At 46.0% G+C, this 25,993-nt stretch overlaps 2 protein-coding genes across 2 annotated transcripts; one reads left to right on the top strand and one right to left on the bottom strand.

Annotated features, from left to right (window-relative positions):
• Positions 1-1,552: 1,552 nt before the first annotated feature.
• Positions 1,553-17,386, bottom strand: NUF2 (NUF2 component of NDC80 kinetochore complex). Its single transcript, XM_054834420.1, has 13 exons — positions 17,202-17,386; positions 16,027-16,101; positions 14,858-14,934; positions 14,328-14,389; positions 13,318-13,415; positions 12,647-12,720; positions 10,709-10,805; positions 9,866-9,928; positions 8,980-9,117; positions 7,963-8,103; positions 6,972-7,147; positions 5,177-5,312; positions 1,553-4,212 (listed from the first exon to the last, which is right to left on the bottom strand). Exons 1-13 carry the CDS (start codon positions 17,322-17,324, stop codon positions 4,063-4,065), a joined length of 1,410 nt encoding a protein of 469 aa, XP_054690395.1. The 5' UTR covers positions 17,325-17,386; the 3' UTR covers positions 1,553-4,062.
• An 837-nt stretch (positions 17,387-18,223) lies between these two features.
• Positions 18,224-22,890, top strand: LRRC52 (leucine rich repeat containing 52). The gene is made up of 2 exons (XM_054833725.1): positions 18,224-18,848; positions 22,643-22,890. The coding sequence occupies exons 1-2, from the start codon at positions 18,224-18,226 to the stop codon at positions 22,888-22,890; spliced, it is 873 nt and encodes a 290-aa protein (XP_054689700.1).
• The last annotated feature ends 3,103 nt before the right edge of the window (positions 22,891-25,993 follow it).

Raw genomic sequence — 25,993 nt, 5'->3', positions numbered from 1 at the left:
GGGTGATCTAAGCTGCTGCCTGATCTACGCAGGTGCCCTGAAGAGCAGCTCTAGTAAGACCCAGACCATAAGTAAGACCCAGACCATGCTAAATCAGAGCACAGAGCAAGTGCTTGGGCTCTGCTCTGTATCCATCTGAATTGGCACCGAGGTTACCTGGTTACTCAAGCAGAGATATAAAGCAAATTTTACAGGGTATTTATAAAAAGATGGAGTAGATGTTAAGTCTCCCGCATAGGTTAGCATGCTCAGATGAGGGCTACATCCCGCCCTGGCTTCCCAAAGATCACCAGAAGTACACATATGGCCTTCCACGTATGGAAGACGCACAGGTACGGCCCAACAAAAGGATTACGAACAAGTCAGATATAAACAAGCCCATCTTAAAGATCTGATGATTGTTAGCATCAGAAGGAAAGTGGTTACTGCTTTAAGAGACATTCTGGATCATTATATAGCTACAATAATTTTCTGCTATACAGAAGGAATAGGCAGCATTAATCTACGTAGGTACATATATACAGTATGTATATGTACAGTAAGAGAGTTAGAGACTTTGCCAGAACAGCTACAGGAAACTATTCCTGCCCAGGTGGGCAACCAAAATGACTTGGTGCCATATGCGCTTAGAGAAGGGGGCACACTATACATATATTGCCAGACTAATATGTTCATATGGAACACTCACCTCAGTAGAAATCACACGTTTGCTTGCAGGATTGGGAGCCAAGAATATTTTTCATATTACTCTTTAAACCTAATATCTAGCCGCAAATATACTCACGCATGCACTCTGTATTTCTGTACTGCTAAAGATTTCACCCTGACATAATCCACGTGCCAAGTACAAGGTGTAGGCATGAACACCACTGTTAGCCATATATGCTTTTTGTGGGGTTTTTTTTTGTTCTTAAAACTCCTCAAAAACAACATTTGACCCCGGTACTACAGGCAGCGTACACGCATTTGGAACGCACAAGACCAGAAAGCCTTGCAGCCCAAGCAGTACAATGCAAATTTATGTAGCGTATGAAATACTGAAGTACCTCCCCTCCCCAAAAAATAAATCAAACTACATATTTAAACAGCGTCATGCCAAGCTGTATAGCAGCTACTGACATCCAGGTACTCTCTCAGAGAGGGCTGTGAAGGTCTCATTCCACTAAGTCTAGCCTGGCTATTCTTTTCTATCAGCCTCACGGTAGACATCCATCTATAATCCTCTTATTTCACACCAGCATCTCAAAAGAAAGGAGTTTTGCAGTTTTGTTTGATTTAGGCCTTGGCAGGGGGCTCTAGGCATTTAGACAGAAGTACTAACAACAAAAAAAACCCCACGCAAATAAGAAAATTTTGAATAGCACTGCCCTCTTGAGGGAAATTGAGTTGCATCACCTTAGCAAAGCCATGCTCCCTTCCCTGCTATTCAGGTCACACTAGAACTCCCCCCACTGCCTTGCCATATGGTTCAAGATGAGTAGAAGTTCTTGAAAAGCAGCAGTGCTCACACCTAGGAATCAATTATCTCCAGATAAAATATAGTTTTCGTTATGTTTTATTTATAGGTACTTTAGGTACAAACAAATAGGCCACTCAAGGCACAAGAGCCAATTGGAAACACACAAACCTGTTCCCGGAAATCAGAAGTTTTGTTTCTTCGTGAATTGTGGCCTTTTATTTTACCCAAAAGTTGGTGTTACAAAAATCCAAGAGCAGGAACCAGAATCCAGCATTTTCTTTGTCTTACAAATTCCTCATCACTGGGCTATACAAGCATGATCTCTCTAGCCTAAAAGTCTTGATCTTTATACACAGTTTCCTGAAGGACAGTAAGCTTATCCCATCAAAATCATCTGCTAGCTGGAGTAATCCCCTGCAGTATTTATTTCAAGCTTTTGGGAATTTCTTTCCCAAGAGCTGCTGTAACATCCAGGCTGTGGAACGCAACCTCCAACCAGTCTTTGTGAGGAAGTAGATGCTACTGCTATATTTTTAGAATACCAAGTCACATGAGTTTACTTTGAATCATTATAGCATCACTAAAACAAAAAGAATAAGCCACACCCCAAAATTCTCAGAAAAGGTAGAGGAGGAAAGCTTGGCTTCCAGTATCTTATCAAGCTGGGACATAGGCTAGAGTGACATGAGAAGCAGGGATATCAAAAAAGCTCAGGAAAAATCTCTACACAAGCCTTGCCATCTGTCTACAAGAACATCATAGCATTAGAAGTCTGGAAATACTTAAAAAAAAAAGTTATCACAGTTTTGCACTTACATTGTCCTGATTTTCAGCTGGGATAGAGTTAATTTTCACAAGCAGCTGGCAGGGGACCCAGCCAGGACAGCAGAGCAAACTGGCCAAAGGGCTATTCCATACCTTAGGGCATCATGCTCAGTATATGAGGGGGGAGCTGGCCAGGGAGGAGGGATCACTTCTCCGGGACAAGCTGGGCATCAGGTTCCAGGCAGCAAGCACACCGCATTGTGTATCACCCGCTCCATACATTCTAAGTACTGTTGTTGCTGTTTTCCTCTCCCTTGGCTGTCCCAGTAAACTGTCCTTATCCCAATCCACGAGTTTTGGCTTTTTATTCCAATTCTCCTCCCCATCCCACCAGGGCAGAAGGAGCAAGCAAGCAACCATGTGGTGCTCAGCTGCAGCTGGGGCTGAACCACAACAGACACCAAGTTCGTTAGCAAGTGCTGCCAACAAGAAACAACATCTTCCCATAGACAGTATCTGTGTCAGGCTAGAATCTATGTTATGGCAAAGGAGTGGAGCACACCTGCACATGGAGAACATGCTGCTTTAACACAGCACAGAAGGAGATATTCATTAGAAAACTCACTCCCAAAGCACAATACCCAAAACATCACTAATTATTCCACATGTGGCCTAGTGTATGAAATCCACAAAGAACTTTTCTGTGCCTTATAGGTATTTAACATATTTAGCTCTTGGGGGAAAAATCTGCTACCTTAGCAGTTAGACTTCTGCTGGTCTCTACACCAGATGCTGTTGCACAACATTGCAGGACTGGGATGAAGAGTAAGCTTCATGGTTTCAAGTGAGTGGTGTTATACGCTCACTGCCCTATCACACAGACTATATTTGGTGGAAATGGGAAACCTCTATGAGAAGCTTTAAAGAAAAATTAAACAAATTGAACTAAACAAAACCAGAAAGATATTATCTATACAGGCTTCCTTCATTATAAAAAGCTTTTAGTAGTACACATGCCTACAAATGTACAACTGAAGTTTTTAACTTGGAATGTTATGTCAAGTCAGTTGGGAGAGTGGGGAGACATAAGAGAAATAGGGTTAAATATCCTTATATATCAACTATTTAAAAAATGAATCTTTTATTTCTTGAAATAATTAAAAACACCGTGGCAAACTGAGTGCCATCACAAGTTATGGTACAAAACACTCATCTATAGGGGTTTTTTTTTATAGCACTAAGCACCCAAACACAGACTTCCTAGTAAACACAGATGAAGGTTCAATACCTCAGAGCAGAAACAGCGAATTCAAGCATCTAGAGGTACTGTACCGTTAACCAGAATGATACTCTTGAGTGTTTACAGTCACCAATAATCACAAGGAGAATTGGCATTTACATGGATGCTACTGCTCCATCAGGATTTAATCTTAATTGAATAATGGTAGTGGAATATCACCCATTACTGACTTATCTTGTGTCCACTCAGGCCAGACCAAAGCGCCAGGTCTTCCCAGATCAAAGTTTGCAGAACAGTTTCTACAAAAAGCAGGATTCTATCTAAATGTCGAGCAATTTGGTGTTCGCAAGGCTTGCATTATTACCACTAAAAATCAGGTACTGACTGAAACAATACAAACAGGCTAAACCAAGTGTTTTCTTATCCACATTAGCAACCTCACAACATCAAGATCTGTCTAGAAAGTTAAATGTGTTCCGACATGGTTTTTGAGAAAGCTGGCTTTTGCCTGGAATAATTATCCATCCCGTACAAAGCACAAGCTTTGTTCAGATATGAGGGTAAACATCATGAAAGTAGAATACAAGTGAAGACAGGTCTAAGAACTACTTCCAGGAGTCTGAACTCTAAACAGCCCCTTCTTCAGTTCAGCAATTTTATCTTCTCTTGAGGCTGCATAACTCTCTGCTGTCTTAATGAGAGAGTCATGACGCTTCTCCAACCCAGCCTTCAGATTTAGGTATATTTCCTAGAAAGAGGAGATAAAAGAAAAAGCCCATCAGCAAAGTTAACATTTCTATAAGGATATAAGTGAGAGTGGTCTGGGGGTCTCAAGTGATTTCAAAGATATCTCACATCCCCGGCTTAAGAAGCAGCATTCACAGAACACAGGAACGATACAAAACATAAGAATAAGAGCAGCCACAAGCAAAATCCCAATGTTATGATTCTGTGTAACTCTAGTGGTCACAATACTACAACAGTCAAACAACCAGCACTAGTCCAGTAGTCACACCACCACTGCCCCATTCTGCGCTAGCCTGTGTCATCAAGGTCTCTCTGCCACTGTGACTGCTACCGCTGTCCTCCCAGCATGGACAGTGCTTCAGTAGTGAACAGATAGGATGAGATGCTACAGATGGACTGTGATCCCCTACTCCCAACCCATCAGGATTTCTGCCCCTTTCCAAAGCTGAACTGGACAGTCATCTTCCTGAAACCCGAGAAAGAAAGGGTTTGTGACATGGCAAGTGGTCCTATATTTGAGGGAGACAGAGGATTACAGTACTGCCCATCACTACAACAGATGTAAAGCCTCACAGGTCAGGTCCCAGGGGCCAAACAAGAAAAAAAATCTAATTGCTCAGAGCTGGAAATACCATGATACAAAAAAATAGACATCGTGGAACTAGCATAGTATCTGCTACAGGCACAGGTGGGAAGACAAGTTTAATTTCACCTCCCAAAATACTGGGCAATCACACCATTCCAGTCTCCTCTCAGGTCTGCAAAGCCCGCTTCTCCTGTGGGCCATCTGCAGCCTGCACAAGCCCTAGCAACCCAGTGACACCACGAGCAGGAAGTGCTCTCTCTCGCACTATCCACCCAAACCACCACCTGCACCAATAAGTGTTCCTTTACCTACACAGCCCAAGTTAAAAATCATTTTGATAACACCAAAAAGGTTCCTTTGGGGGGGGGGGAAATCTCACCTTGGCTTTCATTTCTTCTTTTTCAGCATTCTCATTCAGCTGCTGAATTTTGAACCTTATCTGTTGGATTTCCTTGTGAATGGCTGTGACTTTATCATATACAGCACCCCTCTTCTCCTGAACTCTGTTACAATATCTAAAGGTGAGAAGAAAAAGTTAGTACTGAGCCATTTAACTAATTCCAGATTAAACTTAACCCCACCACAAGCAAAGCTTGCATTTTATAAGCATGAAACTAGCAGCTTCTACAGCAATGCTGTATAAAATTTACTTGCTGGAAGTTTGTCCAGTTCTTAAACTAGAACAACTTAGGCACAAGAAGTGAAATTCAGAGTGGAGCTAGAGAGTTATGTTTCCGCATAATTGAAAGTCACATTCTCCTTAGCCTTAGATCTCCTCCTACCAAGTTAGAGCTCTGATCCCATACTTGTACATATGTTATCGGCAACTTCCAGCCCATCATTTCACAGCATCCCAAAGAGCAAACGAGTATTTCCCCAGCTCAGAGGTAAATTCAGATAGCTCCAGCTGTGGGCTGCTATGTGATTAGCAAAGGGTTAGGGTGGGAACAGGAGATCTACTCTCTGACTTCAAGTGCAAGAACACACCTACCAGTTTATGGTAAGCATTTGTACAATAATTACAGTTGGAACTATAGCAGCTGCTTTCTCTAAAGAATGGCTGAAATCACTCATACTTAGCAAGAGCCTACTTACTTCATCTTCCCTCAAGGGAAGAGTCAGGACACATTCTCTTACTCACTAGCAAAAAACTCATTTTCAAACCAAGGTTACCTCCCTTCCCCTCTTGCTTATCAAAGCATCTAACTTTATCACTCAAAGGAAATACCTAACATTAAAACCATTGGCAGCAACTTATAACATAAAGGAGGATCAGATTATATTATTTATTTTCATTCTTTATTTGCAATGAAAAGTAGCTTTTAATTGATCTCCTTTACCTGCTACAGTACACTAGATGAGAAGCAAAGTAAGCCTAGGAATCTTGCTGCCATTCTACACACCATACGAGCCTTATCAGCATGACTAAGTCTTAGTTTACTCAGTTATGTGGAAAAAAAGCTCTCTTCCATCATAGTTAATCTACCCAGCCAATAATTTTTCCATATTTCATTTCCCACCACGTACAAAAAAATTGTTACGTAGTAAGCTTTCTCCATAGGAGTTCAGCACTTCTAATCTCACAGTGAAGCGGTGACCTTACAATGCTGCAGTTTGCTGCAGCAGAAGCAACTGCCGTGCTGTAAACACTGCCTTGCAACTTGCCTTCAGCATATGGTAGGAAGGAAGATGGGCTAAGAGGCTTTGATCAAATGACACTTTTCCTTTTGTTTTAGAAGCATCATGTCAGGATAATACTCCTCTGAGATACAAGCCCCATTTCCCCATGGGTCTTGAACATCTTTGATAATGAGCAAAAGTGGCAAGGGAAATTATGAAAAATTCATGAAAGGCAAATGGGGCTTTGTTGAAGTCTGATAAGTTGGAAAATTATCCCAATGTGACATTCTCTTTAAGAAGATAAAAGAATCAAGAATAAGCATTATAAATTAAATTAGCACTCCAATAAAAGAATTGCTGTCAAGTCACATTGCAATTATTGATTTGAGACCCCAAGTCCCTGCCTGCAGCATTACTGGTCTTCATACAAAGCTATCCCACATCACTCGTTTTCTTCTTACTGCTAAGTTACATGTTTGTACCAGACGCGAAGTTTGGTAGCACATAACGAAGACATAAAGTAGCATCAAGCAGAAGTGTCAACTCATCCATACTCAAATACAGTGTGCTTATATTGCTCAACATCTTCACGCTTCTTTTTTATCCTTATTTCAGCTGTAGACAGCTTCTCATGTTTTGCAGTGACCAGTCTCTTTAAGGACATTTCATCTGTCTTCCCCTTTTTCAGCTCTATCTGAGCACTCTCAAGCTGGTCCTCCAGACTTCTGACCTAGAGTACATAAGTAGTATTGAAATAAATTAAATGGGGAGGGGGGGAACCAATCGAAACAGCATACCCTGTTAGTTTACAAAGATTAGAACTAGCTTCCTGCTTTTGAAGATTGATTGCTAACTAATTCTCCCAGCTAAATCCCTGTTCCCTAGTCTTTATCTGATTTTAATTACATCCAAATGGACAAAATTCCATCACTTAGAAGTCATAGTAACTTCTGAAAAATCATTCTGCTATAGCTCTTAGCCATGGGTAATTTGAACATATGCTATACAGATACCTCAAAAGACTGCATACCATTTTTCAAGTGCTCCTAACAATTGCATTCTCCCCAAACCGAGTAGCAAATAACAAGGTATTGTATTGTGACAAACATTTCATCAGGGAAAGGCTGGCTTAGTAACATTAATAAAGTTAAAGGCACTTAAGACATGACTCTTCTTGAAGCAGTAATTTTTTTGCTCTTAGTTTCTGCTCTCTAGGCAGAAGAAACTGGACCTCACTTTTCTTCTTCCATCATTTCCTACCAACTACCTCAAGACAGTTCAAACTATTTTAGGTCAGGTTTCTATGGCAACAAAGGCTTTGACTATTAAAAGCAGTCAACAGTACATTAGCTAGTGGCATGCAGCAAAGCAGCCACTCTGTTTTACTGATGTGTGCAAGAATGAGATTTTGAAGTTATCCAAATTCTTTCTTTTTGGGGAAGAGAAGAGATGGGAACTTTCAAAGTACAGACATTTACTGATGATCACTTATCTTGCTTAGACATTAAGTTCTCCCTAACCAGATATAATTTGGATAATGCAAACCTCTGATAATACGCTGGCCAGTCTCTCCACATTTGTTCCCTGTCTTTCCATCTTCTTTTGATATAACTGCACCTCCAGTTGGCATGACGGCAGAACCTCAACTAGGTCTCTATAACCTTCATATTTCTCAATAATTTCTTGCTTTAGAGAGAAAAGACTTTTATTAATAAAACAGATTTGGAGTTCAACAGTTATTTTGCTTAGTATTAATGCATATTGACTTTCATACCCATTCCCTCGTTGTTTAACATACACTGGAATTAATAATTAGTAGTTACTGAAATGAAATCTTCAGGTTGTAAAAAAAGCATTTACTTGGAAAGCACAGGAAAAGTGACACGCAAGTACTTTACACTGAACTAACTAGCTTGTTACAAGAGCTTCCAGGACAGAGAAAAGCTGTACAGTGAAGAAATTCTATACTGGTAAAACAGGAGTTATGTAAAGCATCATAAAAACAGATGCCTGGAATTAGCAATAAAGTTTACACCTTTGTCTCCCTATGTATTTTTGTTCAAAGGTATGCAAGCTTCACTAATGTATGAGCAATCATGAACTACAAACATTTAAAGACTGGACGTTACCATAAAAAACCCAAAAAGCTAGGAAGGAAAGTCAGTGTTCAGGATATTAGTGGTGACAGCCATCAATTCCAGAAACAGTGAATGATAACAGAGACACTATGAAGCATTTGTTCTAAATCTAAGGACATTTGTGAGCTGTCATCTCTTGAGAGCAAACAGCCAGACAGGCATAATCTAGCTTTAAAAAAAGCCAAAACACCACCACCCCCAAAAAACCCCACCAACACAAACAAGAAACAAAAATAAAAACCACCCCCCACAACCAACCTTCAGTTCTCTGAAGCTGTGATTTCATTTCAGACTAACCACTGTTCTGTTGACTTTTGACTAGAAGTATAAGTCATTCAAGAAGCAGTTTTAGATGATGACGGTTCAGTAAAACATGCACTCTCCAAATAGAATACCTCCTTGTGTGGACAGAGGAAAGCCTCACCTTGGATTTCTTGAGTTTCTTAACAGTCTCTTTCATCAGTTCTTTGTAATTTTTCAGTTCCTCTGGACTCTCCACAATTTTTGATTTCAGCTGCTCTTGTTCTTCTTTCAAAGTAGCCATTGTCACTTTAAGGTCATTCTAGTTAACAAGGCAAACGCACTTTCAATACTAGCAATTAGGTGAACAAAGAAGAATTGTGAGGCATGGTTTGCCAGGAGCTTATGACTAGACAGGTTCTTCTCTGTTGTAAGTCATTCCTCATTAGGAAGTTCATTTTAAAAAGAAATTCCTCTAAACACCATTAACACTCCCAAAGTTAACAGTCCATTTTGCTCCCTGAACAAGCTTACAGGGGTGCAATAGTAAGTCACAAGATCATTTAACTAGTATTCCACAAAGCCTGACAGCTAATACATATTACTAGCAGCTTTCTCCTTCAGAACCCCTCACGCAGAGTGACCCAGGCAGTCACTGCAGGGTTTCAGAGCCAGCCGTATCAACCTCGTAGAAGAGCAACAAGCTCAAAACATCTCAAAAGCCTTCTCCTTTGTCCCCACCAGGTCAGTGGCTGCCTCATTAGCCATTTTATGCACCTAAGGTACACCCATAGCTTCTCAGAAGTCCAGATATCTTGCCCTTTAACAGATCAGCTTCCTGAACAAAGAGCTTTACATTGCAGAGATGTGCGTTTAAAGTTAACAACAAAACAAGCCACTGCAGTAAAGCTTCCGTGGAGAAAAAAAAGTGAAGCCAAATCAGTTTTTTAAAGACTAATAATCACCACCTGAACACTACCTAGGTCCAAGAATAATGTGATCCTAGAAAGAGAGATGATCTATTAGTTGATCTGAGATGGAAGCTACAGCCTACACAGAGGTGTACTTACCAGTTTTCGGGTACTCTCTGCAATATCTGACTTCTTTTGCGAAATCACTTCTTGCAAAGCTGTCTGAAAAAAGCAATAAACTTTAAATAAGCACCTCTACAACTGTTACCTCCTTTACCCTTCTGTCACAAATCTGTCTACAAAAGAAATCCCAATTATGGTTTCTTTGGAGTTCCATAACTAGACAAAATTGCTGTCTATAAGATTTAAAAGTCAGGGAAGGAGAACATTGTTGCAGAAGCCACTGGGAGCACTAGGGATGCAGCCAGCAGTAGGTAACTAGGAACAGGGATAAGAGACAGACTACCTCTGTTCTTACTGACCCTGGCAGCATTACACATACACAACCTTTGCCAGAGGCACTGTTCTTGAGAAAAAAAAACTAAGTTAATACAAGGTTCCCAATAATACACAAGTCAAGCACATGGTTAATAATACTAATAGTAGAGACATGACTTTACATAACAAAAAACCTAACCACAGATTGTTAGGGTTTTGTTTTTTTCCAAAACAGCTGAAAAGATTACCTATGAGACCTCAGAGGCAAGTTGCCATTGCTGGAAAGTTACCCCTGCCATCAACCCTACTCTTTTTGCCAGGCACTCCCTTGGGTGACCCTTCTAAGGCCTCATTTCCTGCTACATCTCACCTCCAGTTCCAATTCTTCAAATTCAGGTGGAAAACAAAGCAAAAAATTCAACAGAGAAATATACACATCACACTTTAAAGTGCCCTTTATCCTTTCTAGAAGTAGGGGGAGAGTAACAAAATCAACAGGAATAAGGAACACCCACGATCAGAAGCCATAGCAGCATTTCAGAGAAATATATAACAAGATCATACTTGTTTCCGACGATAGTCTTGCCTTAGCAGTTGTTCCAGTTCTCGAATGTTATCTGTCAGTTGCTTGACCTCTGCTTGGTGTTCAACTGGAACGGTGCTAAGCAAAAAATAAAGATATTGGACAGTTTCAGCATCATTATAGTCAGGTCAGAGTACAGTAAATAAAACAATCAATCCCCCCAAAGAGTTTATAATCAGTAACTTTAGTAATCAGGGCAAGACAGTCTCAAATTAATACCCCTTATTTTCCTTTGCTCGTAAGGCTTTGTAGTTGAAGCATAATCTAAATAGCTGTTTTGGCAAGAAGTGGTACAAGCACAGAGGACTAACTTTAAAGATCACGTTAAGCACAAAAGAACAACAGTTCTATCAATTTGTGGTGATTTTCATTTATGAAATTTGCATAACAGTACCTGACATAGAAACAGCTTGTATTACAGTAGATCTATCACTACCTAGAGAACCTCCTGTCTAGCACATACCAAGAGCAGCTATCAGAAAAAACCTCTTTGTTTTGAAAGCTGTCTCGGAAACTAGCTGTCTCTTCATTCTATTATCCGCAAGCAAAAACAAAACTTAATGGTGCAAAGACACAGGCAGTAGGACTAAATGGCCTGAAACAGAGAATGGGGCAAACGTGTCAAATAACTAAGGAAGATAACTTTACCCATCTATTCAGTTAAAGATGAGCTTCCTACAGCTATTGAAGGGATAGAGACATATCACTGAAAACCAACCATAGCAACAAAAATTTCACCATAGTCCCCAACATAAAAAAAATACAGTATCCTCTCAAAACAACCATATATTCCTGAAGTCACATTTTTATTTTCTGCCAGCAGTTCTTCTAGTCTAACACCTGCAGAGCTACTTCTGTAACTCTGAGCACATTCCAACAGTGATATCTCTGTATTTTCTGACTTATTTCCCAGGGAGGATAACCAGCAACAGACAAGGGCCAAAGGAGAAGTCAAGTCTGCTCAAATTTAAAGTTTCTACAGTAGTTATCAAACAATTCTGCTAAATCCCACAGCTTAACTACTCAGTTCCTGTTTAGGCAGCCCATATACAATCATAGAGTCATTTAGGTTGGAAAAGACCCTTAAGATTGAGTGCAACCACTGACCTAGCACTGCCAAGTTGACCATTAAACCACATCCCTAAGCACCACATCACATGTCTTACATACCTCCAGGGATGGTGACTCAACTACTTCCCTAGGCAGCCTGTTCCAATGATTGATAACCCTTTCGGTGAAGAAGTTTTTCCTAATATCCAATCTAAATCTCCCCTGGCGCAACCCGAGGCCATTTCCTCTCATCCTATGACTTGTTACTTGGGAGAAGAGACCAACACCCACCTAGCTACAAGCTCCTTTCAGGTAGTTGCAGAGAGCAGTCAGGTCTACCCTGAGCCTCCTTTTCTCCAGGCTAAACAACCCCAGTGCCCTCAGCTACTCCTCAGACTTGTGCTCCAGACCCTTCACCACTTGGTTGCCGATCTTTGGGCATGCTCCAGCACCTCAGTGTCTCTCTTGTAGTGAGGGGCCCAAAACTGAACACAGTACTCGAGGTGTGGCCTCACCAGTACCAAGTACAGGGGGACAATCGCTTCCCTAGTCCTGCTGGCCACGGTATTTCTGATACAAGCCAGGATGCTGTTGGCCTTCCTGGCCCCCTGGACACACTGCTGGCTCATATTCAGCCAGCTGTTGACCAACACCCCCAGGCCCTTTTCCACCAGGCAGCTTTCCAGCCACTCTTCCCCAAGCCTGTAGTGGTGCCTGGGGTTGCTGTGACCCAAGAGCAGGACCTGGCACTGAGCCTTGTTGAACCTCATACCATTGGCCTCAGCCCGTCGATCCAGCCTGTCCAGATTGTATGCACTGAACAGGAAAGTCAAATAGTGCATCTGACAGTGCTTACTCCTCATACTCACTTCAGTTTCTCCAGCTTCACTGCTGCCTCACGATTTGCAGTCTCCAGCTGCTGGTGTTTCTCCACAGCCGATTTCTGAAAATTAAGTATTCAGAAATATTTTTTTTTTAAATTTTAGAAGCCCAGAGAGAAACTATATTCCTCTAATAGAGCCCTGCTCATCATTATTTCACAGGAAATGCACCATCTCTGAACTACTGAGATATTCAGAAGAGAAGCCACCTGCAATTCTAGCTTCAGTCCACTGACTGTTACATTTATCTATTCTCAACATGAGCTGGCAAACCTTTGCTTACCAGGCTAAACTATCAAATAAGTTATGAGAAAAAAAACTTCAGATAATAGCCTAAGTAATAACTTGGTCACGCTGAAACCTTTACAATATTGACAAGCTCATCCACTCTTCTGAGCTGACATGTTTTCTTAAGGGCTTTGCAAAGGTTTTTCATAAACCATTTAAAGTAGCTGTGTATGCTTATAACATGTAATATAGTTGTACAAGTGTTATGAAATATTTAACTGGTACCTTCCTGTATTACTCGCCTACATTTAAGATTCTAATGTGTTACTTAAACATGCAGTTAAAAACCCACAACCTCCATGCTCCCAGTTCTAGGTTAACATTAATTATACTTAGGTAGGTATCTGGAGTAACACAGCACCCAATCTTACATAGTTCAGTTGCAACTCCAAGTAGACCTCACGTCGCAATTCTCTGAAATTCACAAAGTTGAGAATGCCACTCAAGAAGCGAGCTGTCCTTTTTGTTTCTGAAATTAGAATTGCAAGCCATCACTGTTCTGGTTTCCACATGCATTGCAATTGCATAGAAAGAGTTGGGCAAAAGGTAATTGAGAGAAGAGACAGAAATCACAAACCAGAATCCAAATTAGTTCTTCCCCTGCTCACCTTGCAAAGATTTCAGAAACTACACAAAAACTAGCACCAAGCTACGAACTTACAGTGTTTTAGCAATTCTATGCAACTTAACAAATGAAAAGAGCACCTAGGAGAAAGGCTATTAAAACACAGCCTCACATTAAAACAAAAGCCAGGCAGAAAGAGCATCAATCTTCAACTACAACTCTGAAGACAGAACTTCACTGTAACTATTGGGCTAAAGACAGCCATTTGAACTGCAGGGACTTTTTAGCTCTATTCAAGTGAGCTTTGTGAAAGATTACTACAAAGGCTTTGAATGTCTTAGACAAGACAGAGCCAGAAGTTGAAGAGCTCTTCAGAACAGCCTTTTCTAAGTTGTTTGTGTTGTACCAGAATCACCACAGTCAGGTATTGAAAAGGGTGAAGCAAAAATTCAATCACTTCCTACATAGGTGTAAGAAATCCTACAGTATTCCAGAGTCATCAGGATAGTTTTCATTACCATCTATTCTTACGCTGTTTCAAGTATGTCACAGTCCACTCCCCAGACTAGCAGTTCAACAGACTCGTAGCATTCAAAACTTCCCTCAGTTATCTAACTAGATTAGCCTACCTCAGGAATAAGGAAGAGAACTGCTCATTAGAACCAGCTTGTCTAAAGGTCAGAAGAGCCACTGGAATCCAGGGACAGTTTTCCATATTAGATGCCCATCTGGCTATGCCAAATGAGAAAGAGCACCTGGATATCACACGACACCCACCACCCCAGGAAACACAAGGATCACAATGCACTTGCTTACTTGGGTTTAAAACATCAGCAATTTGAAAGTCATTAATCCGGCACACTGGAAGTAAGCGCTCCCTGCAAGGAAAACAAAATGCAGCCTTATCCGCAGTGATCATTACTCAGTTTTTGTGCTATATCCATTTACTAAAAACCAGATCTTGTCCTGTCATCCCAAAGCATATGTACAGCAAGCACATAACAATGTTAAGTCTCAGGAGAATAACACAGTAGGACCCCACACACAGATCAGCATTAAAAGTTTGTATTCTGCAAGCATCTTCAATTTCTATAGACAAAACACTTGCCTGTAGAACAACTTTTCAGCTTAATTAGGGAACTCCTACGCTTAACTGTTAGACAGTTCTCCCCTTACAACTGAAACAAAGGTTAAAGTCTAACACTTTGCCCTGTTCATCTGCAAATTTCACTTTGCTCAGAGCCAACAAGCAGTGGAACCACCATCAGCAAAAAGCTCCACTACTTCTAGTAAACTGGACCTTTACAAGGAATAGCAACTGAACAAGTGCAGCATCTTCTACTTACATGTGAATATACAAATTACAAACAGGTAGAAAGCCTTCAAATATTTGTGGATACAATATGTCAACGTTGACTGGCATCTAAAGAGTAAAGAGAGTCAATGCATAAGTAGAGAATACTTAAACAAAAATACACAGGTTTGTTTCCACAACATAAGATAATCAAATAGGTTAAAAACACTGAGGATGGTCTCCCCATCCACAGGAAACACAGCTAATGCCATTGTCTGTGAAGAACCAAGTTATCTTGTACACATATGATCTTCCCTTTTGGTTTATCCAAAGCTGACATAAGTCAATACTATTCATTCTCACTGTCACAAATCAGTTCTTGTCCAACAGAGACAGAAGATAAATTAAGCGTTAATCACCAAGGTATCAGTTAACCTCCAGCTGCACTTCTCCTTGGTTTCCTCTCAGTTAATGGAGAAGTGGAAATGATCAAACATTAAAAGCAACATTTATTTTCCTTCTAGACCAGTCTAACATCTAAGCAGAGACCCTCCTCCAGCCGTGGCCAAAGGCAGACGCCCAAGACAACAGTATGTATTTTCAAGGCCAGAGATGGTGTCCCTTCGTGAGTTTGTCCAATCCCTCCTGGACCTCACAGACATGTCTGGCACCTGCACCATCTCAAAGAAAAGAATTCACAGCTTAACCACAGAAGGAGAGGGCTCTCCACTGAGCCTTTCCTTACAGCCTACAGTGGTAAGTGAGCTCCTCTTCACACCCACTAGTTCCTGTAGTGGAGAAGAAAGTCTTCTCTCCATAGACAGATAGGGAAAAATAAAAAAAAAGAAACCCAGAGGCACACAGACATAATCACATAATCAGCAAGGCCTCAGCAACAGCCCACAGATGATGCTCCCAGGTTCATTTACCTCTGGAAATGACCCACACTGCACTGCAGTACTACACTCTCATTCCTGCCTAAGTGAACAGACTAGTTGCCTCCTTGAACACAAACGCAAATGCCCATGGGTATACAGCATCTCACACACAAGTTTTCTGTAGTAGAGGCAGAATTTCTAAGCTCCTATTCATGCAGTTACAACATACAAAACAGCTACTTGCCATTTGCTAGTGAGAAGAGAAAGATACTTCGACATTTAATTTGTTAGGTGCAATATTTTTTCCTTCTACATTTCGTTACACCTGCCACTACAGACATACCATGTAGAAATGCTCCAGGCGGATTCCATACACCTTCTGCAGGACTCTCATGTAAATCATGTGTAAAACTTCAGACTGCAAGAAAGAAGGACATGAATCAGTATTCCATATGATTGGTTATTCAGGGCTCCCAGGCTAGGCCATAAAAGCAGTTCAGCCTTTAACACATGAAGACCAGTTTCATTGAGCCACCAAGCCTAACAGGTTTTACTTTCCAATACTTCGCAGTGCAAGGATTACTATCTCATAAGAACCAGCAATCGGCTCAGACAACTACAGCCCTAACTTCCACAGCTACAGATTGTTTTTCATTACATTGCTTCTCACTGAGCAGTTTTCAAACCAAGTGACAAAAAAAAAAAAAATCTAAAAAAAGGTCACAGAAACTACAACCCCACAGCAAAGAGCACCCTTCATCACATTATTAAATGGAGGGGAAAGAGACACCTACAAGCCAAACAGTTACTCATTTACCACACTAATCCACAGTCAGCTCAAACCAATCTTCCTTAAAAACGATCATCTCATCACTCCCTAAAGAAGCAGGGCCAACCTCCTCCTTCAGCAGGCACAAGCACTTACACAGCAGCACAAGGAATCACACTGAGGCATCAACTCAATTTTAACGCCACTTCTTTTTTCTGGAGGTCACTGCAAGTCTGTACAAACATTGATGGTCAAACCAATACAAGAAAAAAAAAAAAAAGAAGGGGTGGAACAGGAGCAGGGAAGAGTTGATTTTTACGGGGTTGGTTTAAAAGCATTAGTCCATCAACTGAGCTGTTGAAGCCCTGACACTATGCCAAACACAGTGGCTATTTTACCCGCTTCCCACAGAACGGAGAAAGACAGACGCATAACTTCATGCGTGCCCGTTAACGAACCCACTCGCTTCCCGGTGAGGCCTGAGCACGCTTCTCTCAAGCCGAAGAGAAGAGAAGCTCCAGGTTTAGCCCTGCGACTCCTGCGAGGCTCATCCGCCACATCGGAAAAACCACTCACCTCACTTCCAAGTACGCCAGAGGCCACGCAAGCCGGAGGAGCGATCACCCCAGAAACCAACCGCGCTAACGGCACGCAAAGGCCTTCCTCCCCGAACAGCAGAGAGCTCCCGAGCGCGGCTCCCCCCGCCAGCGCAGGCCGCGGCCTACCCCCCCCGGAACCCCCTCACGCACCTTGGGGTTACCGAACACGTCGCTCTTGACCAGGTTCCGGGCCTCGGCGCCCGCCAGGACGTGGCTGCGGAGGTAACTGATGATATCGTCGGGGCTGTAGCGGGGGAAGGTCATCGCCTCCATCCCGGCGCCGCACAACGGCCGCGGCGCCAACCGCTCCCCGCCGGCCGCAGCTTGAATCTGGCGGGCGCCTCCTCGGCCCCCGCCTGCGTCACGCGCAAGCCCGCCGACGGCCTATCCGCGACCGCGCCGGCGGGAGAAGGGCGGGGCTTACCGAGGCCCCGCCTCGCCCCCCCCGGGCGCGGCGGCCGTTGGCCGTTAGGGGCGGGGCCACCCGAGGCTCTCGGGGGGCGGGGTCAAGGGCGGCGGGAGCGGGGAGCGGCGCCGCTGGGTCCCCTCGCCGCCCGCTGCAGGCAGGGTCAGGGCAGGGCCCTCTGCGGGGCGGTGGGCAGGCGGGGGAACGCCGTGGGGACGCAGCTGAGGCGGCTTTGCAGAGCCTGTCCGGGGTAAAAATGCCCCAAACGCCTCTGCGGAACCTCCTTAGCCGCCGGCTCCTGAAAGGACACAAAGCCAACCCAGCGCCTGGCACAGAGGGCTCCTGCTTAAACCCATACAAGTGACCGCTCCTTGGGTTTTGACACCATTTGTGACAAAATTTGCACTGTTCACACCCACCCTGCACCATTTCAATGCTCTCATCCCGTGCATGCCTTCCCCGCACCTCCACTTGGCCGAAAGCATCTCCCGCTCGGCCAGCAAGGTCACAGCGCCGTCCATCTTACAAGCCGTTGACATCACAGAGGTGTCATCTGGCACCGAGCGCGACATGGAGACGCTCCAGCCACCATTCCGTGCTTGCCGATGTAGAAAAGGGGCTCAGTTTCCAGCCGGGCGCCCCGCCAAGGAGTCAGGTGAGTCACGGACACAAAAGTGCTTCCCGACAGCCTTGCGGCCTCCTCGGCATGGCTGTGACTGTAACGCAGCTTCCGTAGCACCGCTCGCAGCTCGGAAGGCGTTAGACCATGTCTCCTTCGGGTAGACCGCAGCCCCTGAGCCTCGTGTTGCTTTTGGGGATGGGGATGGCATCGGAGAGGGTCAGCTGCCCGAGCAGGTGTAGCTGTCGGTACCTGGAAGTGAACTGCACGGGGCAGCAGTTGCAGGAGTTCCCCGCGGCCATCCCGCTGGACACCAGGCAGCTGATTCTGGCGGCAAACAACGTCTCGTACCTGCCGGCAGTGGAATTGAGCTTCCTGGCTGATTTGGTCTATCTGGACTGCAGGAAGAACCTCTTGGGGGATGACCTGGATTTCGCTTTCATTGGTGTGGCCAAGCTTGTCTATCTGGACCTCAGCTTCAACAACCTCACACAGGTCACCTTCAGCACCTTCTCACACCTCCTCAGCCTGGTGGTGCTGAAGATCTCAGACAATCCCAACCTCGTGGCCATCGAGAAGGACGCTTTCGCCAACAATACCTGGCTGAGGCACCTGGATGTGAGCCGGACGGGCTTAACATTCCTGGACACCAGCACTGTCCGGGACCTGCCCAACCTGAGGTTTCTGGGGCTCAGTGACAACCTGTGGCACTGCAACTGTTCCTTTTTGGACTTCATCACCTGGATGACAGAGAGCAACGTTCATTTTCCAGGTGAGGGCTGTGTGAGCAGGACCTCTTTCCTCCCTACTCCCGCAGATCTGTGTGGAACGGAGACGGCTCTCTGTTCTCTTTCCCAAAACTTGAGCTCGCTGGGGCTGTGCCATTGCTTGTCGACTGTGGGTCCCAACCTCTGGTGTCGCACAAAACAGGGATTGGAGCAGGTGGGGTGCACATCCTCAGGACAGTCAGGGAGGTGTAACCTATAGCTAGGACGTTGCTGCTGCTCCAAAACGCCTGGCTCCCGCCTCGGGAGGTGCCTCCGTGCCTGCGAGTCACAGCACCCCGTGGCTGCGGTGCCAAGAACAAGGAGCCCAATGTGGTGCGGGGAGATCTGCGCTGGGAAAGCTGCTGCTCTGAAATTCCTGCCTTGTCTCCATCTGCTCCGATCGTTTGGTGCTGCTGCAGTACCAGCATGTCCGTAACGATCAGTGACCCCCTTCTCTCTGGGGAAATGCTCTCCTGCCTCTGTTCTGACCTGCTCGGGGCAGCCTCTCCAGCCACGAGCTTTCCACCGTTCGGCCCGTGTCCCCTTCACCTCTAACACCTTCCCGCACGGCGTGCCTGGCAGGCAGACCTCATTCGTGCAACCTCTGCAGCAATTCTGCTCCACGCCGAAAACAAAGCCAGGTTGAAAGCCAGGCAGCTCCTCTTCTTGCTCTCCTCTCTCACTGACCGGGTCTCCGGGAAAAGTCTGGGTGGTGTGGAAGCCAGCGAGAGTTTAGCTGCTGACTTCCACGGGGCTGTGATCACACCCTGCTCCCCACCGACCCGTTTCTGCACACAAAGAGTGAACGCAATGCCTTTTGCCTTAAAAGCACAGTAGCTGTTGTGCTAGGACAGATAAAAATTACAAATCCTGCAGCCCCCGGCCATCGCAGTGCTCCTAGCCCTCAGATCCTCTGTATCAGCCTGTGACCCAAGGCTCAGAAGTCAAAGACGTTCTGCTGGGAGCTCTGGTTTGGGTCCCAGCTGGCATTTGACGGTCAGAGTGAAACAGCACAAGTTCCGCTCAGAAAAGCATCTGTGTCCTTATGGGTGGGAGGCTCCGTGTGTTTCCACTCTTCCTCCAGCACCCCGGAGCAAAGCGGCTCTCTGTTAAGTTTTCCAACACAAGGAATGCAACGCAGGTGAGCACTGAGTCCCGCAGGCTGCAGCAGCACAGCGCAGCTTCCCTCTGAATAAAAGCCATTTCTCGAAAACAGGGTCTCCAAGACTTCTTTCCTTCTATCATCTGGGACACCAAAATCAGCTGTTTCCCGTCGTATTGAGAGATTCTACGAGTGGGCTGTGGACGCCGAGTGTTCGTGAGGCAGGGTAATGACCAGTTCCCTTTCCCAGAAAAACACTGGTCCTGAGGGCAAAGCTTTGTTCTGCAGCTGCAGCACGTGAACTTGGTTTTTCCAAACTGAAAAGGACCACAGCGCAGCACATACTAACGGAGCAAGCTTTGTCTTCAGTAACGCGTGACACAATGGCGAGAGAGAGCTGCAGAAGAGAAAGCGTTTGAGAAAGTCTGTCCAGCAAATAAGAAAGAAGCACGAAAGAGCCCAAGGGGAGAAAAGGGAAGGGCAAATGGAAGCTGGTGTTAGGACAGAACCCAACTGAGGACATCTCTGTGTCTTATTAGATGTAGTAAGCTCCCTAGAGACAATAAAGGTTTTTATTTTCCTCATACATGTTGCAGACGGTTATGGACCAGTGTAAAAAAGAACTGTTCTTAGCAGTGAGATTGGAGGTAACACACTGAACTCCGGAACGGGAGAATAAAGCTCACTGCAGGCAATTTGAGAGGGTAGGAGTAGGAAGGGAAGTGGCGGCAAAGACTGGGGGTGTGAGTATGGGTCCCTGCGCCGTGCTCTGGAAAATGAGAAAGCCAAAGAAACCAGGGACCTCGCGGAGGCTCCTGCTCCACTTCCCTGCTCTGTTGGGCTTCGCCGCGACCCGGCGAGACGCTGCGGGTGAGTCTGCAGGATGCCCTGCGCCTCCAGGACTGGTGTGAAGGCTGCGCAAAGCTTTCAGGCTGCCGGTAAGCGTACATGGGCTGGATGCCCCGAATCGCAATGTCGTGGTTTAACCCGGCGGGCAGCTAAAAGAACCACGCAGCCGTTCGCTCACAACCCCCCAGTGGGATCGGGGAGAGAATTGAAAAGAAAAATGTAAAACTCGTGGGTTGAGATAAAGACAGTTTAATAGGACAGAAAGAAAATAATAATAACAATAATAATAGTAATAATAATAATTATTATATACGAGTGATGCACAGCACAATTTCTCACCACTCCAAGCCAATGCTCAGCTAGCTCTCGAGCCTAACCACCTCCCAGCCAACCCCCGCAGTTATATATGGAGCATGACGTCATATAGCACGTAATATCCCTTTGGCTAGTTTGGGTCAGCTGCCCTGGCTGTGTCCCCTCCCAGCTTCTTGGCACCCCCCGTCTTCTCGTTGGCAGGGCAGTATGAGAAGCTGAAAAGTCCCTGACTGCTTGGCAACAACTACAAACATCAGTGTGTTATCAACATTATTCTCATCCTGAATCCAAACCACAGCACTATACCAGCTGCTAGGAAGAAAATTAACTCTATCCCTGCCAAAACCAGGACACACAAACACCCGCCTGCCTTTAGGCAGGAAAAGGAGCTCCCTCTTCATCGGGACTAGGAGGCCCTAAACCAGGGATTGTGACAGGAGCTGACAGCTCCAGTGCAAAGGGATTTTGGGGCAGAGCCCTGGAATCTGCTGCCTGCAGGTCCCCATCCTTGCCTTTAAAAAGCTGCTGCTGCTTCGCAGAACACTTTTGCACCACTGTTTTGTGCTCAGCTGGGTCTGTGCAGTCTAGGTGCCGACACAAAGTTGCCCAAATCTAGATGGATTTGGGTAACAGAGAGATAAAAGCTCTCCCGTTATACTCAGGACAATGAGAGATACAGCACAATCAATCACTGCAGCTACGTCACTCAGTAATGTGTGATATAATGTAATGGAACAGAATGTAAATGCCCTGTAGCTTGTTCCTCTCCACTGCTCCCTTTCCCTCAGGTCCATCCGTCCATCCATCCATCCGTCCATCCACCCACCCATCCACCCATCCAACTCTGATCTGAACGTGCCGGGGAAGGTGAGGGCTGTGGCCAAGGGCACGCTCTGCTTCTACAGACACCAGCAGGAGACAGGGTGCTTTGCATCTGGTCTTCGCTAACTTCAGAGGGAAAAGCCAGCGTCTATTTTATCACCGTGTCTACTAAAATACAACAGGGGACAGTCGTTATTTCAGTGGAACTGAATCATTAATGAGTTTACTCTTCCTCTCACACAGAGCAAGCGAGGCTATGCCTAACCGCAAACCACTCGCGCTGCGCAAGCCTCGTTATTCCAGCATAATTTAGGCTGTGTCACTTCAGAAGGTGTTTGAGATTAAAAAAAAAAATAAAACCACAAGTGCTCTTATATTAAAATAAAAGCGCTCAATCAGCAGAGACGAACGGTGCAGGTACAGCAGTTTGCCACAGTGGCATAATCTGATGGGCAATATTTTCCTACAAAGGCAACACCACAGAAATCATTCCGGCAACCTGGCAGTTGTGGTTTGGCAAGGGTTTGGCAAGGGTTTGGCAAGGGTTTGCCTGTCCGATTTTACCTAAGCCACAGAGGGAGAGGGGTGCGAAGTCTGCAGACATTTTTCAGGAGTTTAACAAACTCCTCCATCATTTTTCTCGCTGGACTCCTGTTCACTAATGCTTACGACACGGGCATAAGAGTCTTGCTTCTGCTTTTCCCTCTGCAGATGCTGACAACATCACCTGCTACACCCCAGAAGGTCTGCGTGCCCTGAAAATGCCGGCCCTGGAGGCACAGCTCCACTTCAACTGCCTGACCCAGCTGTACAAGCAAGACTACATCTTTCTGGGTCTCATCGGCTTCTGCATATTCTTCGCCGGCACCATGGCAGCCTGGCTGGCTGGCATCTGTGCTGTCATCTACGAAGTCCACACCTCAAAGGGAGAGGAGGAGGAGGAAGACACAGTCGCTTAGGATCGGCCCTACAAGTCCTTCTGAACGCGCGTCATGGGAACTGTAGGCAGGTCCCTCCTGCCCGATTTCTCACATTATGTCCCACTCCAGATGCTATTTTTTTTTTTTTAAGTGAAATAAAACTGCAAGAAGAAAGTCTCTGTGCTCCAGTTTCACTCACTGTGCTACCTCCACTTGTCTTCTTCCCCTGGGACTCAGGATATTGGCAAAATACTCATTTTGGGAGGGACATGAGAGGTGTGCACAGTGCCAGGCATTTACACTCCCGCTTTACCATGAGACTACAGAACAGCAGGGTCAGAGGGACCGGCTTGAGGTATGACCTGAAACAGGGGAAAGGCCCCAGCACTCTGCTGTAGCCAAGGAGTTCACCAAGGCCTTTTTGACCAGGAAGCCCAGCAGAGCTTATTGGGACCAGCAGAGATAGCTCACTGAAGCCCCAGGGAATCCAAGAACTTTCTGCTGTGGAAAGGCAAGAAAGGCATTGAACAGTTGGAGCGGTTCAGAGGAGGCCACGAAGATGCTCAGAGGGCTGGAGCACCTCCCCTGTGGAGACAGGCTGAGAGAGGTGGGGTTGTTCAGCCTGGGGAAGAGAAGGCTCCGGGGAGACCTTACAGCACCTTCCAGTACCTAAAGGGGCTGCAGGAAAGCTGGAGAGGGACTGGTGACAAGGGCAGGGAGTGACAGGACAAGGGGAATGGGTTTAAACTAAGAGGGTAGATTTAGATTAGATGTTGGGAAGAAATCCTTCCCTGTGAGGGTGCTGAGGCCCTGGCACAGGTTGCCCAGAGAAGCCGTGGCTGCCCCTGGCTCCCTGGCAGTGTTCAAGGCCAGGCTGGATGGGGCTTTGGGCAACCTGGGCTAGTGGAGGGTGTCCCTGCCCATGGCAGGGGGGTGGAACTAGATGGGCTTTAGGGTCCCTTCCAACCCAACCCATTCTATGGTTCTATGATTAAACCCAGGACTTCAGGGGCCTGGGATCCCCCTGAGTCCTGCTTGCTTTCTTCCCCATTAGACTGGTGACAGCAGAAGTCACCATCTGTCCCCCTGCGGCTGGACCCCCTGTACCTCCACCGGTTTATGAGCATTTACAGAACTGGAAAGTCCAGCTCCAGTTTTGTATCATTTATCTCTAAAACTGAGATTTTTTAAATGTAAAAAAATATTGCTTACACACACTCCAAGTATTCTTGGAAATGGCCTGTGTTTCGATGCCAAAGTCCTAGGGTTGCACATACACACCAGAATAAAGGGAGATGTAAATAAGATCCTTCATATCGCTAACGCTGGTAATTGCCAGGAGAAGTATCTGCTTACACAACCGAGTACAGCAGCTCCACGTGTGAAACACTGGCTTCTTCACCCGATACTAGCAGGATCTGGTGAAATAAAAGGGAAAAGCAGAAGAGTTCAGCAAGCGTGGTATAAATTACCATACTGCCCTATAGCCTTTAAACTGTAGACTGTGAATCAAAGGTGAAGTCTTTGTCTTAGGTATAATCGGTATGACAGTGCGGTCTGTATGGATATATATGTGCTGGGGACGCACACACAGTGCTGGGTACACATTGCAGTGCTGGGGACACATATGCAATGCTGGGGACACACACACAGTGCTGGGGGGACACACACAGTGCTGGGCACACATAGCAACGCCGGGGACACATACGCAGTGCTGGGGACACACATGCAATGCTGGGGACACACACACAGTGCTGGGGACACGTAGCAGTGCTGGGGACACATATGCAATGCTGGGGACACACACACAGTGCTGGGGACACACACACAGTGCTGGGGACACGTAGCAGTGCTAGGGACACATATGCAATGCTGGGGACACACACACAGTGCTGGGGACACATTGCAGTGCTGGGGACACATATGCAATGCTGGGGACACACACACAGTGCTGGGGACACACACACAGTGCTGGGCACACATAGCAACGCCGGGGACACACACACAGTGCTGGGGACACACATGCAATGCTGGGGACACACACACAGTGCTGGGGACACGTAGCAGTGCTGGGGACACATATGCAATGCTGGGGACACATAGCAATGCTGGGGGGACACACACAGTGCTGGGGACACGTAGCAGTGCTGGGGACACATATGCAATGCTGGGGACACACATGCAATGCTGGGGACACACACACAGTGCTGGGGACACGTAGCAGTGCTGGGGACACATATGCAATGCTGGGGACACACACACAGTGCTGGGGACACACACACAGTGCTGGGGACACGTAGCAGTGCTAGGGACACATATGCAATGCTGGGGACACACACACAGTGCTGGGGACACGTAGCAGTGCTGGGGACACATATGCAATGCTGGGGACACACACACAGTGCTGGGGACACACACACAGTGCTGGGGACACGTAGCAGTGCTAGGGACACATATGCAATGCTGGGGACACACAGTGCTGGGGACACATTGCAGTGCTGGGGACACATATGCAATGCTGGGGACACACACACAGTGCTGGGGACACACACACAGTGCTGGGCACACATAGCAACGCCGGGGACACACACACAGTGCTGGGGACACACATGCAATGCTGGGGACACACACACAGTGCTGGGGACACGTAGCAGTGCTGGGGACACATATGCAATGCTGGGGACACATAGCAATGCTGGGGGGACACACACAGTGCTGGGGACACGTAGCAGTGCTGGGGACACATATGCAATGCTGGGGACACACACACCGTGCTGGGGACACATACGCAGTGCTGGGGACACATAGCAGTGCTGGGGACACGTAGCAATGCTGGGGACACACACACAGTGCTGGGGACACACACACAGTGCTGGGGACAGATATGCAGTGCCGGGGACACACACGCAGTGCTGGGGACACGTAGCAATGCTGGGGACACACACACAGTGCTGGGGACACACATGCAATGCTGGGGATGCACACGCAGTGCTGGGGGGACACACACAGTGCTGGGGACACACATGCAATGCTGGGGACACGTACGCAGAGCTCCTGGACAGGAAAATGTCCTCTTAGTGGCCCCCGTGGAGCGCTGGGAGACCCTGGCACGGCAACACCCTCTGCAGAGCCACACGAGCCC

The sequence above is a fragment of the Grus americana genome, chromosome 8 (assembly GCF_028858705.1).
Source record: "Grus americana isolate bGruAme1 chromosome 8, bGruAme1.mat, whole genome shotgun sequence".
Taxonomy (NCBI): domain Eukaryota; kingdom Metazoa; phylum Chordata; class Aves; order Gruiformes; family Gruidae; genus Grus; species Grus americana.
This window is presented reverse-complemented; position numbering and strand designations above follow the sequence as displayed.